The sequence below is a fragment of the Thunnus maccoyii genome, chromosome 7 (assembly GCF_910596095.1).
Source record: "Thunnus maccoyii chromosome 7, fThuMac1.1, whole genome shotgun sequence".
Taxonomy (NCBI): domain Eukaryota; kingdom Metazoa; phylum Chordata; class Actinopteri; order Scombriformes; family Scombridae; genus Thunnus; species Thunnus maccoyii.
The window spans coordinates 6,612,766-6,626,122 of NC_056539.1; the positions used below are offsets into that span (position 1 = coordinate 6,612,766).

The 13,357-nt window shown below is 39.2% G+C and overlaps 1 protein-coding gene across 2 annotated transcripts in view; it reads left to right on the plus strand.

Annotated features, from left to right (window-relative positions):
- Window positions 1-13,357, plus strand: part of ryk (receptor like tyrosine kinase) — a 38,802-nt gene that overhangs the window by 16,002 nt on the left and 9,443 nt on the right. Inside the window, exons 2-9 of one of the 2 annotated variants that reach the window (XM_042417163.1) lie at window positions 785-906; window positions 1,026-1,125; window positions 1,589-1,720; window positions 3,456-3,518; window positions 4,157-4,298; window positions 4,615-4,715; window positions 6,308-6,391; window positions 8,741-8,866. In XM_042417163.1, coding sequence (XP_042273097.1) covers window positions 785-906; window positions 1,026-1,125; window positions 1,589-1,720; window positions 3,456-3,518; window positions 4,157-4,298; window positions 4,615-4,715; window positions 6,308-6,391; window positions 8,741-8,866 — 870 coding nt within the window. The remainder of the gene's footprint in view (window positions 1-784; window positions 907-1,025; window positions 1,126-1,588; window positions 1,721-3,455; window positions 3,519-4,156; window positions 4,299-4,614; window positions 4,716-6,307; window positions 6,392-8,740; window positions 8,867-13,357) is intronic. The other variant, XM_042417164.1, reaches the window with a different exon arrangement.

Below are 13,357 nucleotides of genomic sequence, written 5' to 3' on the forward strand. Positions count from 1 at the left end.
GAGCCAGAGCTCTGTCATAGCCCGGGGGTATTGGGGGAGCCTGGGCACATTCTTCCCCTCTCTTTAAACTAGATACTCAGAGACTGATAGAAAGACCCCACTCTGCCAGACAGACTTTCAAGGACTGATAGCACTGCCCCAGGCCAGGGTTGGGGATTTCACCAGTACACATTTGACTTGTATGACTTTCTAATGCAGCAGGAGTCCAATGAGTCCAATGTTACAGTGAATGATAAAGAAACACTTAATACAGTAGTAAACTAAGCTTTCTGGTCTTCCTAAGCTGTGTGTTCACTAAAAACTGAATGGTTGAACAGATTGTGGATGTTGTAATGCAAGTTTGCATAATTTTATCTAAAGCATTCCACTCCCATCGTCTTAACCCTTCCTCTGCCCAGTTTTGTTTCCTGGACAGAAAATTGCGGTCATATTTTGGATGTTGTCTCACTTGAACGTTTTGAAGTTTTTCACTTGGGCACTAGGAGTTCTCAAGTACTAACAGATGTGTTTAGTCCATCTCTCTTATTGAGGGGGAACCCCCCCCCCCCCCCTTGATCCAAGCTGGCAGTTTGAGTGGATATTTTACCATTTTCCTAAGGCCCTCTGTGTATGTGTGTGTGTGTGTGTGTATGTGTGTGTGTGTCTAAATCCACTTCTAGATTCAAACATTTGTTTTATGTCCAGTGTAGTGGCTTTTCTTCTTCTTCTTCATTTCCAACATATTCAGTAAATTTATCTAAATATTTCCTAATAAGGCACGTTCATGTCTTCTATCTTCACACAGGCCTTGACGCAGAGCTGTACTATGTGCGAGACGATGTGGTGAATCATTATGCGCTCACCTTCACCCTTCCTGTGCCCAGTGAGACCAACAGCCTTCACTTCACATGGCATTCAAAGACGAAGGTAAGTCTCAACATCTGGAATTATTGACGAATCATCTCAGTACCTGCATATCCATGTACACGTGCAGTACAACCCATTTGTGTGTCACCAACTTGTTTTTCATCATTCCTTGTTCAAAGGTGGATTACCGGCTTGGCTTCCTTGTGGAGAACCCTGTGGCCATGAACCAACCACGGAGCAACATCTCTTCTCAGGGGGAGGTGCCCCGTGTTCCCTCTGGTTTGTCTAATATTCGCCTTCCGTTGTGTCATGCACTCAAATATGCTTCTAGTTTGTAGACTTTCAAAAACCGTGTCAGTAAATCCCACACTTCTAACTTGTTCCATGTCAACCAGAGAGAATGGGGAACGTTTGAAAACATTAAACAATAGACATTATCATTGCTACCGTAACCACACTGAAAATGTATTTAATCATTTTTATATTTCTGACTATACTGTAACGTAACTGTAACTTTTTACATTACGCATGTGAAGATTTCAGTATAAAAAGTAGTGAGGAGCACCTAAACAGTAATGATATAGTTGTATACAACACTGTAGCAATCTTACATTTTTATAGCAAACTTGAATTTACTGCTGTCCGTCATCTTTGATACGTTATTAGCATAATTTCTAGCCAGATATAATATATTGCAGAAGGCCAAGCATATCCCTGAATGTGTGTGTGTGTGTGTCTACAGTTTTTAGAGTGGACCTCTTCTGTTCTGGCAAGATAGATGGAGAGGCTGTTTTGACGGTGCAGCTCAATCTAACCATCCATGCCAACAACTACACAGTGCTCAACTTCAAGAGGAGGAAAATGTGCTATAAAAGTAAATATCTGAACGCATGCATGGTTATAAGTAAGCCTCAAGTAGAGCAGCCTTACTTAATGTTTTTCTCTTTTTAAGTAGATTTCATTATTTATGCACCTATAGACCTTTTTCATAGCAGACATCTTTACACGTCATAGTAGAAAAAGCACCAGTGCAGTTAATAACGTCAATGATGGCTGTGCGTCCTGCCTGGCCGGGACATCGTAAGCATTATTAATAAGTGCTAATTAGTTCCACCTGTGCTTTTCCTGCTATGACAAGTTAAAATGTCATGTCTACATAGACTGTGGATTGTTTGGGGAATTTGGGGAGTTGCAGTTGGAGTTCAGGTTTTTGTATTCAGTTACTGATAAAACACAAACCTCGCTATTTCTTATCTTTTTTGCATTTTCTTATCAATATTAGGACTAAGGACTATTAGGATGAGGGATGGAGATTTTGCTTAATGTTATTGACATTTAAATGATCATTTATCTGTTCTGATCTCCTCTGTTCTCTAATGAGAGGGAGAGAGATTCAGCACTTATTTCACTGCTTTTACTCATTAAAGAAGCTGAAAAAATACTCAGCAGATCTTCACTACTTAGGAAACAGGACTTTTTGATTTTCTGGTGTTTTTTTTAATTTCCCTTAAGCCTCCTGCACTTTTTCTTTCCAACATGGATTCAAACATCACAGACACAACTTTAAACTACACAGAACAACATTCATCCCTCAACCACGTTTACTGTGTTGTTGTCATCTTATATGCAAAAATGGCATCTTAATATTTCATATGTCAGATTTTCCTGATCTTTGGGGTTCATGAGAAGTGGTAGGCACGCTGCCTTGTGTGTTTTTTCTGAGGCACCTTAGTTACTGGGTCTATGCTGTCAGAAATGATGGTGAAAAGTTAATTCAACTACAGTGGAAACCGCTCATAGTGATCACGTCTGTCTTGGTCAAATTGATCACTATAAGCAGATGATTATTATAACCAAATTTTTTCTTTTCTTAATTTCTCATGCAGATAACCATCTACTCAACATTTGTACATTTATTAAATGAATATAAAGTAATGAAACAGACAGCTTCGCTATTTACTGAATTTTATTGACTGTTTGAAAATACAGAACAGCTGTTTCAACGCTTCGTTTCGCTGCTGCGTCTCATTGGGTTGTTTTTGGCAGTTTGTCATGAGCTTCAAGGAGATTACGTTTTCCATTGAGAGAAAATTACATTTTCCTTTTCTTTTTCCCGTCATGATAACATTAAAAGTAAAGTTCATTTTAGAAAATACGAGAGAGAGAGAAAGAGAAGCAGCGGTTGGGCGAGCTAGAGAGTGGATGAGGAGAGCGAGCAGTGGTAGCGAGAAAGCCGGTGAATGAGTGGCGGTTACAAATAAACATGCCCACATGTGCTAATTGCTGATTGTATATCATACGCGTATCATGGGAGTTAAATAGAATTACTGTAGTTTTAAACATTTTTTCCATATTATTCCATGTATGAAAGGACCCAAAATGAACACTGTAAGTGGATTAATTATTACTATAAGCAAATTATTTAAACAGCGTTTGTATAGGAATGATTCTGTCCCGAGGTTTTTGATCCACATAAGTGGTCGATCACTGTAACTGTGATCACTATAGGCGGTTTCCACTATATCATCACCATTTTCAGTTGGATTAAACGCATGAGCAACTGCTGACAGCTGCTGATGTACTTCTTTTTTCTTCTTCTCTGTGAACAGGAATAGATACTGACCCAAAGATTCCCATTCCCCTCAACAATCACACTATTCAACAGCCTGACTGTAAGTATTTTTACCTCCAAATCCTGCTCCACTTATCCCTCTTTACCAGCATCATGTGTTGTCTTTCATAGGTAGCATCAGAAGTCTCTGCATAACAGTGCACGCTGGCCAAACTTTCCATAACAAGGCGTATGATTTCAGAGCCTGAAGAGCAGGATTCATTCCTATTGAAGTACACTCTCAGCCCCCACCCTATGGAGTGGTTGTCCTCTTCCACTGGGATTTATTCAGACTCTTTGTAAGCCCACGGCCCCAGTAACAAAGTACCATTAGTGGGTTGTCTCCCTTCTGCTTGGGTAGGCCCGAGGAACCTGGGGCCCTCTGAGGCTTTTAGAGAGGTGATGAGAAAAGCTCTCAGACACTGGATCCCAGGCACAGCCTCTGCCGTTCCAGCCCTCCATTAAAACTAAGTGAAGCCCTCGGTGCACTTATAGAATATCTCTGTCACTCACGTCTCTATCCCATTGCCTTTACCTCATATTTTTGCTCTGCTTCTTTCATAATAGCAGACACTGTTGAAGCTTTCCATAATGATTGTTTTGTGTGCATCGATGCCGTGGTTACCAAATGTCCCTTTTTCTCTCCCAAGTGGCTCCTCTACTGTGTCTGATTGTTAACATGTGTTTTGTTTTCATCAGTAACTGGTGTGACCACCCCCACCACCTCCACCCAGGTGTTCTATATAAGTGTGAGCGTCTGCTGCATTGTCATCTTCCTTGTGGCCATCATCCTGGCCATCCTGCACCTGCACAGCATGAAGAGAGTGGAGATGGAGGACAGGTTTGTTTCATTTGTTTGCTGCACCACACAAACTAGTTCTTAAACCTAATAAACACTGGGTGTAACTGACATGTTGAGAGGGAAGATTGTAAGAGGTAAAATGAAACATAGTCACCTTATCTGACCCAGTTTTGGTTTAAATGATGTTTGAAAATGATGTAAACTGGCAAAAATTTCAATTTCATTTCCTGAACCCGTTAGTTATGAGGTTATGAAACACTTAAAAAACAAAACAAAAAAAAACGTAGCAATGGAGTTATGAACAGCTGGTGTCTCTGAATAACGACTGTGTGTTCTTCCTCTCTGCGTCTTTCAGTGTGAGCGACAGTGGAAGCTCACAGGGTCTGTCTCAGCCGTCCACCCAGACCACACAGTACCTGAGGGCTGACACTCCGAACAACGCAGCTCCTGTCACCAGTAAGAGAGTTTACCCCTTCTCACCACCACAACATTTACCAAAGGCTTCTTTTAAGGAAATCAGTAACAAGTTACAGCATCAGTTTATGTTTCATTAAAACAAATCCTGTGGAGATATCTTTATTTATTCAGTATGATTCAGTCGGCCATTGTTTTATTTCCTTTTCTTTTACTGGCATCCCAAAAGGTGCATGCTTTACCAAATGTGATAATAGACTGTGAATGACCTGATTATCTAAACTGGTATCATAAGTTTGCAATAAACAGCACAGTTGCTGCAGTGATGTTGTCTTACTTACTTTTTCTCGCTGCTAGCCTCGTGACCTATTACTGTCAGTGTGGAGCAACGTGTAGATGTACTCACTGTGCGCTTTGTATCAGTAATTGAAGAATCACGAGTCATCTTTTTTCAGAAACCAACCTACTCTAAATTGATGTAAATATAAAACATGGTGTAGTACGACTTCATCTCCAGTAGAGGTCTTTCTGTTGTTGGTGTTAGGTGGCAGCGTGATTACTCACCCTGCCCTTGTTTTTCATGGCTGGCATCCATTGTAATTAGTGAGTTTTTACTCTATTAGTGGAGAGCAGAAATAATCAGGCATGTGTTTCAGTGAAAACAATGTACTGAGGGATGTATGTTTATCAGTGTGGACGCAGACTTATAATTACAGTGCAAGTAATAAGGCCATGAAATGAGATCCAGGCTGCCATGGTAAAAGCATCATCATGGTTACCATGGCAGCCCCAGATTTCATAAAATGTCTTACTTTTGGACAAAAGGCTATCCTCCTGCTCTCCTCCATTGTAAACCAGTTTTCATGTGTGTTGTGTTTCATGTCAGCAGTAAACAGATTGTAATAGTCAGCTCCATTTTGAAGGACCAAGCACCTCTAAAGTTCATGAATTAACACGTTATATTGTAAGGTGTTAATTATTGTTATTGTTTAATCTACACATAAAGTCTTAAAATGACAATTCACTGTTTTACGAGGGAATGATGTGTCGGACTGTTTCCTGGCTGGGAGCAGTAACTTCTTGGAGTCCTGCTGCTCCTCAAATAAAAACAAATATTTTTCCTCCACATATAGTTTGGTGGAAAGACAACTCAGATGGAGAGGTATCTGTGGCGACAAAGAGTAGAAACGCCTCATAAAATAATGATGATATTAACCATTCTCTCTTTGGTGGGGGACCCCTGGTTCATTTTGGGAACCCATGGAAAAGCACACAGCGGTTTATGTGCCTTATTGTATGATCCATCATCGCCCTCTTGTGGATACAACCCACATCTCACTTCCTGTGCATTGTTTTTGACCCACTTGCTTTTTCCTTATGTCTTATGCTTTGCTGATTGTGATTATTTGCTCCACCATCCACCCATTTTTACCCAACTCCTGATGGGCAGGTTTACCCAACTTGCAAGCATGCCTGGTTTGATGGATGTTTTGTGAAAATGGAGACAACTAGAGCAGACATCCATCCATTCATTCAGGTCATGTTGTAATTTGAGTGAGCTATCCATTAAATCAATGCTTTCTTACTCTCTCCCACCCTCCCTCCACTCCCTCCCCGTCTCCTCCTGTCATCAGACAATCACCCTGGTTCTGCACCCATACTCCAGCTTGCTGCCTCCTCCTTCCAAAATGCTGGTGCTCCCCCTCATGAAACCAAAAGTAAGTTCCAGTGAGAGACAAACTAAGGACTCTTAAACACTATGTTATCGTCATGTGCACCGTAATAATGAACTGTAACCCTTAAACTATATTTTATCTGCAGTTTTTTCTCTGAACTTTACACTGCTTAGATAAACACTGTATATGTTTGGATTTCTGTACCCTCATGTCCTGCTTCTAGTTTCGGGCAGTGTGAGTAGAAAGGTAGAAGTAGAAATTAAATTATTGGAAGGTTTCTCTTCCTTTTGGTTACTGGTTTGATCCTCAAAATCCTGGCTCACGCATCTCACCTGCTTTATATACTAACCTTTTCTGTCACCTTTTGTCAACTTTATGTGTTGTGTTTTTAATGTAACTTACACAGATAGGTTTTTAAGCATTTGGAGTCTAAAAGAAGATTCACAAATTTGTGCTATCAAGTGAAGAGTGCTTAAACAATAGGTGATGAATTGACTAGTTGATGACAGGAAATATCAATTGTTTGGGTCATTACACCAGAACATTCGCTGGTTCCACCTTCTAAACTGTGAGAATTTGCTGTTTTTTCTCTGTTTTACATCTTTGTAAATTGATTATCTTTTGGTTTACACTGCTGGTTGGACAAAACAAGTCGGCTCTGGGAACTTTTTATAGATTAAACAATATATTGATCAATCATTACAATCTACAAATGTATTTTTGCGTTGTTTTGTTTTTTAATAGAAAACACTGCTAATGTGATCACATCCTTTACTCTGAAGTGTGTTGTGTAGCTCAAAATGATGAATAAACTCATAATACTCCTCAGCATATCATGTTAGAGACCCAACAGCAGCCCCTGTATCTCTTTTCGCTTCTCTGCACTTAAGTGCTAGAACATTAGAAATTCACTCAAAATCATCTTCAGATCTACCCCCAGTATACATTTAAACAGACGTAAGCCGTGTCCCAAAGCAGTGCGATATAGTAATTCTAAGCAGGTTTAGAGTGACAAATAAAGTACACTCAAAACATTAAATTTGCACACTAAAATAGCCTTTGATTTTTAAGTGGGAAATTGCCTCGTAAAAATTTTGGAAAAACATTTTGCCTTAATAAGCATTAAAAAGTCACAGACTGGGTGAAGTCCAACTTCACAAGTATGCTGTCATTTCCTGTTGGTATAACATGATTAAATAATTTGATGTCTTGTATACTGCAAAGCTACAAAACAATACACTATAACTATACAGGTATTATGGATTTGGACACAGCACTAGTTATTCTTTGGATCACTCTACAAGCTGAAGAAACTTCCTACATGAGAATTACATTTTGTCCCAGTGGAGAATGTTTTTGCCAAAAAACTGTAACACAGCATTAACAGTAATTAGTATAAAAAGCACAATATAAATTTGTATTCTACATACTGTATCATTAATCTCTGTAAAAAATAATTGACAGGGGCCACTGTACAGTTTTGTACTTGCTGTATTCTGTTTGTACTCACTATTGAAAGTAAATTGTGCTCTTAGTTTGACCCCATGGGGGCAGCAGTGTCCTTTGCTGCAGTACGCCTTTACATACAGTTTACATGCTACAGCAGAGATTTAAACCTTAAATCAAAGAGATTTATAACATTTGTTGCATTGTCTGCACCTTTTTATTTCTCCTTTGTTGTATCGTCTTGAGATTAAAGCTTAATATTGATACAGTATTAGAGATTCTTACATCTCACATCCAGCTCACAACTCACTGTAAGAACATGCCTTCATCATTCAGTCACCGCCTTAAACTCTATCTGGAGATTGTTTGATTGTGAGTTTTTTTATTGTCACTATTCATTCGCTGGTATATCTACCATCTGTCTAAGCAACTGCTCATAGTGCAGCCTGGCGGAGTCCTCCTCACTAACAGTGATCTGCAGACAGGAGGTTAGAATGTGTTATCTCTCATCACTGACACGTTGTGTCCACATGGAGTGTGTTGATACAAAGGGGTCATGTTTACACTGTTTGTTCATCTGTTTGTATCCAGGCCTATTCCTACCAACAGCTAATGATGGTGCGTATATCGAGTGGTTATGTAATAGAGGTGCTGTAATACAGGACTTCGCATGAGCTTTGATGCAACATGTGTAGATTACTGTACATGCACCGCTGACTATTTTTCTTGTAATATTGCTTCAATTCTTTGAATTCAAATGAGGGATCTTTTTTTTGGAAGAAACTTTTTGTTTCAATATGAAATGACGCTCTGTCGTGTCACAAAAGTGATGTAAAGCAGAAGTTCCCTAGGTTTGTTGTCGAGGTCGTTGTTAAAAGACCTGTCAATCAGTTTAAAAGTGTTTTGTTTACATTTGGATCATGTGCGCCTTTTCTCTCCTCACAGGCTACCCATCTCTCCGCATCGAGAAGAATGACCTGAGGAGTGTTACTCTAATGGAGGCTAAAGCCAAAGTGAAAGACATTGCCATCTCAAGAGAGAGAGTCACATTGCGAGATGTCTTGCATGAAGGTACTTGTCTCGGCCACTCTTTCTCTACAACATGAGCTGCCAGTCTACGTTAGTATTCTTCAGAAGGATGCCAATATTATCTGAAGAATTTCACCAAAAAGTGGAACACAAATGTAGTCTCTAAGAGGTGCTGAACAAAGATTGAGTCATAGCGTGGTTAACGTATCTTCCCCTTGCTTTGCGCTGGAATGTGTGTGTGTATGTAAGATGCTGTTTTGATGGCAGTCTGGACAGTTATAAACCTACACAGACATCATAATCTAGGTCACCTGGTATCTTTTGCCCCATGTATAACTAGTATTGAAATAAATCTTTGGGTGATCAGGGCCTATATTTATCAAAGATATCAAAATTACCCTTAAGAATGGCCGAAAGATCCAGTTTAGGGGTATAAAATGCTTTTTGGTAAAAATGGAAAAATAGCAAATTTATCATTCAACTCAGTCAGATCTACAGTGAAGTGTAGCAATATTGTAATTTTTTAAATTATTTGCACCAACTGTATACAAAAAGCATGAAAACAAATAAACACAAAGACAATCTAAACAATGCAAAATGGCTTATACATACAGTGGACCTCACCCAAACAAAAACAATGTAAAGAATATAAATTAATGAGAGCAATAAAACACTAATCACCAATACCAAAACAGAGTGAGAATGATTTCAAAATTATTTTTGAAAATCATTAAGTAATAATCATGCTCGTCATAAAGTGACGAGCATGGATTATTATAGAAACACTCATATCTGATGATTGTTTATGTCTTCTGAAAGAATGTTGCATTTTCTGAACAGGGGGGCAGAGGCTTCCTGACAGTCTGAGAACGTCACCAGTCTTCAGCCTTTACGAGAAGTTCTCAAGTGTTAATTCACAACAGCTATCGCTACTACAAACTAGAGACATAGCCAGTGAGTTACAACAATCAAACTAAGTCTAGTGCTATTGATAAGTTTGTTCATTCTTAATATAAACATATAATTTGGGGCGTTTTATGCCTTTATTGTATAGTGACAATGTAGAGAGTAGACAGGAAACGGGGGGAGAGATGGGGAAGGACATGCAACAAAGGTCCGCACCAAAATCGAATCACAGACGTTGTGGTTATGTGGCATGCGCCTCAACCAGTAGGCTACTGGGGCACGCCGACTTTGTTCATTCTTTAAGTGAATTCCTTAAACATTCTGATGATTTCAACAAAAGTCAGCTTTCATTGTGTAAATGTTTCATTGTCTCTTGAAGCATATTGATGTGTGAAGTAAATAAGTAGCTGAAGTAGATGAAATTATAGGAAACGTCTTAAAATGGAAACATAATGAAAACCAACCGGAGGTTTGGAGGAAAGCCTGCTGCTGGAAAGGGAGATTATATAGAAATATACACTAAAGGGCAATGGCCACGTTAAACAAAGGTGTGTGTGTTTACATCAACACAACGTTTTTGTGTTTTAAAACTAGTGATGCACCTATCCAACTTTTCCGGCAGCCAATACTGATACCTGGGTTTTGGGTATCTCCCAATACCGAGTACCGATCTGATACCAGTGTTAAAGTAATAAGCTGTATGCCTCACTGTGTGGACAAGACTGGGATGATTCAAGTCATTTGTTTGCAGGAGGAATGGGGTGTGTTCAAGAAAGCAAATACACAGCTGATTCTGGTTGCTAATATTTAGCTGCAGTGATTGAACAACATTGGTCTTGGACAGCAATCCAGTTATATTAAAATAAACAAAAAATGTATGTTTTGTTGACTGAGTCAAGTGAACCAACCAATTGGTGGTGTTGACTGACCGCAGCAGGTTCTCCTTCAGAAATCTGAACAAATCCAACTTCCTAAGGCAACTGACAGTAACGCCAAGAGTTTATATATTTTACTGGAAGGCTCAGCAGTGCTGAAGTGACAGCGACACAACCGAGAGAGGAAAGTAATCCTGAAGGGGAAAGCACCCAAAGTGAGCCTGAGGAGCAGAGCTAATGCTAACTGCCAGCACCGCTAAACAATCAAACAGAAACTCGACTTTTATTAGTCGCCTGCTTTGACATAACCACTGCAGTTATAAAGTAGACAGTCAGGGGATTCTGTTAAGATCTATTGGATTTTATAAGCGGAGGTTTTGCTGTTGTATTTTAGGCCACACACACGACTGGTTTTCTCTTAGCAAGATTAGCTACAATAGCTGGTCTTATCGAGGCTATAGAGGCTCCTTGGGACAGCTGATAGTTACTAAAGATAGCATCCAAAACAACCTAAGTTAGTGTACACTTTGTACTGTCTATCAGGGCTTGTGCTTCACAATGCTGAAACAATAGCAGCAACCCGGCCCCTGTGGGAGAAAAGTGTCTAACAGCACTACGGTCCCCGCCGGTGTGTCTTGCTTTATAGGTAATGGGTCAGCTGAGATTGGCCCCATTGTCACCAATACACAATCAAGCTATTTGAGTCAGTATCAGACCGATATCACTATCAGATTGGTGCTTCCTATTTAAGACTCAATAATAACGGTTGTTTTTGACATTGTCAGAATACCTAGATGTGGAATGAGTTAGACAACACCTCTACTGTTAATTTTAGAAGATGATAGTTTTACCTTAGGACAAAGGTTCATGCCATGATGAAGAATGATTGATGAAGAACTTTCTCAGTTATAAGAATCATCAAGATTTTTCCTGATACAGCTGTAAGCACTTGTGAGCTGTGTCAATCTCAATTCTTGAGTCTTAAATGGCAAATACTACACATAAGCCAGACAGTACACAAAGCTGAGGTATAGTACTGTAATGTTATGAATAAAAATGACTTAACTGCAGTACACATATATGCCGTTAATTAATCAGTTGTATGTTTGTATCAACATTTTTTTTAATATTGTATTTTTCTTTTCTTGGTGTGAGGATCTTGTGTAAGGACTTGTCACTTTGCTGCACTTATTTCAACACTCATATAAAAACAAAAACGTATTTATACATACTAGCATAATCCTTAAACAGCAGCATTCATGTTCATAGCTCACTGTCTCATTTTACATCACAGAGTATGAGCGTGCCAATCAAAACTTTCCACGAACCTAAAATAGCAAAGGTTTATATATATATTACCTGTTGGCAGCAAACCTTAGATATTAAAGTTTCTAAAGCTTTTTCTTTGGCTTTGTATCAAAGATGAACATAACTATTTGGGCATCAGCTTGGCTCCGTCAGTCTTTCTCACTTTAGATGCTGGCTGATCCTGAAGAAGAGTCAGCATCATCATGGAGTGATGGTATTGAACAAGACTGTACTTCACTATCTGGAAATTTGCCCACACTGGGGTTTAGTGCGGCTGTGTGAATGATGTAATGGGTGAATACAACACAATGGAGGCGAAAAGTATGGGTGTTCTTTTTTTTGTTTTTTCAAATACAGCTTAAACCATAAACCACGGTCTTTGCATCTGTCTGGTAGTTGACACAGGTTGTGCTCAGATATTTATTTTAACTTAAAAAAAAATCTGTTCACCCTATTCAAATATTTGTTTTTTCTAAAACATCCTTAAGCTGGCCCAGTTCTCACATTTTTCTTGGTTAGGATGTTGTAACCCAACTATAACAAATATATCTCATTTTGGAGTCAAACACAACCTCTGCATGACTTCTGTGTTAATCATTTGTTGATGAGCTTTATAGCTTCTGCACTATATGAGATTATTGATCTTGCTCTTTGGTCTGTTGTATCTTCTCATCCTGCTTGCAATGGATGTGTCTAGCTTTAGTGGGTGGGGTGATCAGATTTGTCTTTGAATGGACGGTTGTTGTTGTTGATGTTGTTGACCCTGAGCAATATGAGCCACCTTTTCCAAACTGCTGAATGTTTTCAACTTGATGCTGCTGCTTTTTCATGAGCGTTAAGTTGTTATTATCATGAGTTAATGTTTGGTTTCAGTTAATGATGCAAATGTTGATGCTAGTTAATGCAGTGTAGCCGTAAGGTTCAAAGTACAATAACATTATTATCAGATTGCTCCACAACCAGCTGTAAGTTAGCATACTTGCAAGCAGCAGTCATTCATATCCATCTGACTTGACTTGGTTAACGCCAGTACAATCAGCTATCCAACATACATCAGATCCAACATAAAAAATGGCAACAGATGCAACATAAATATTAAAAACATGAAAGATAACGACTAAGAAAAAACAAATACAAGCCACAAAAGGCCAATTCTGAGAGAAGGTTGAACTGGGAGTGAGTGGGGTTCTGTTCTCCGGAGCGAGCAGGTCCAGGCAGGTAGGGGCGGGAGGGAGACAGTTAAACACTAACCCTGTTGTTATGCTTCATCTCCTCTCCTGTTGAAACACAAGGCCTAGCTGGCCTTGGGGCGCAGATTTTTTTTTTGATTTTTTTTTTTGAGTTTATGTTGATGGTTTATATTCTTAAATGGCATTTTACCTCAGTAAAGTCCTGGAGCAATGCGGTGACAGTTTAGACAAAGGAGATGATGAATATGCTCACT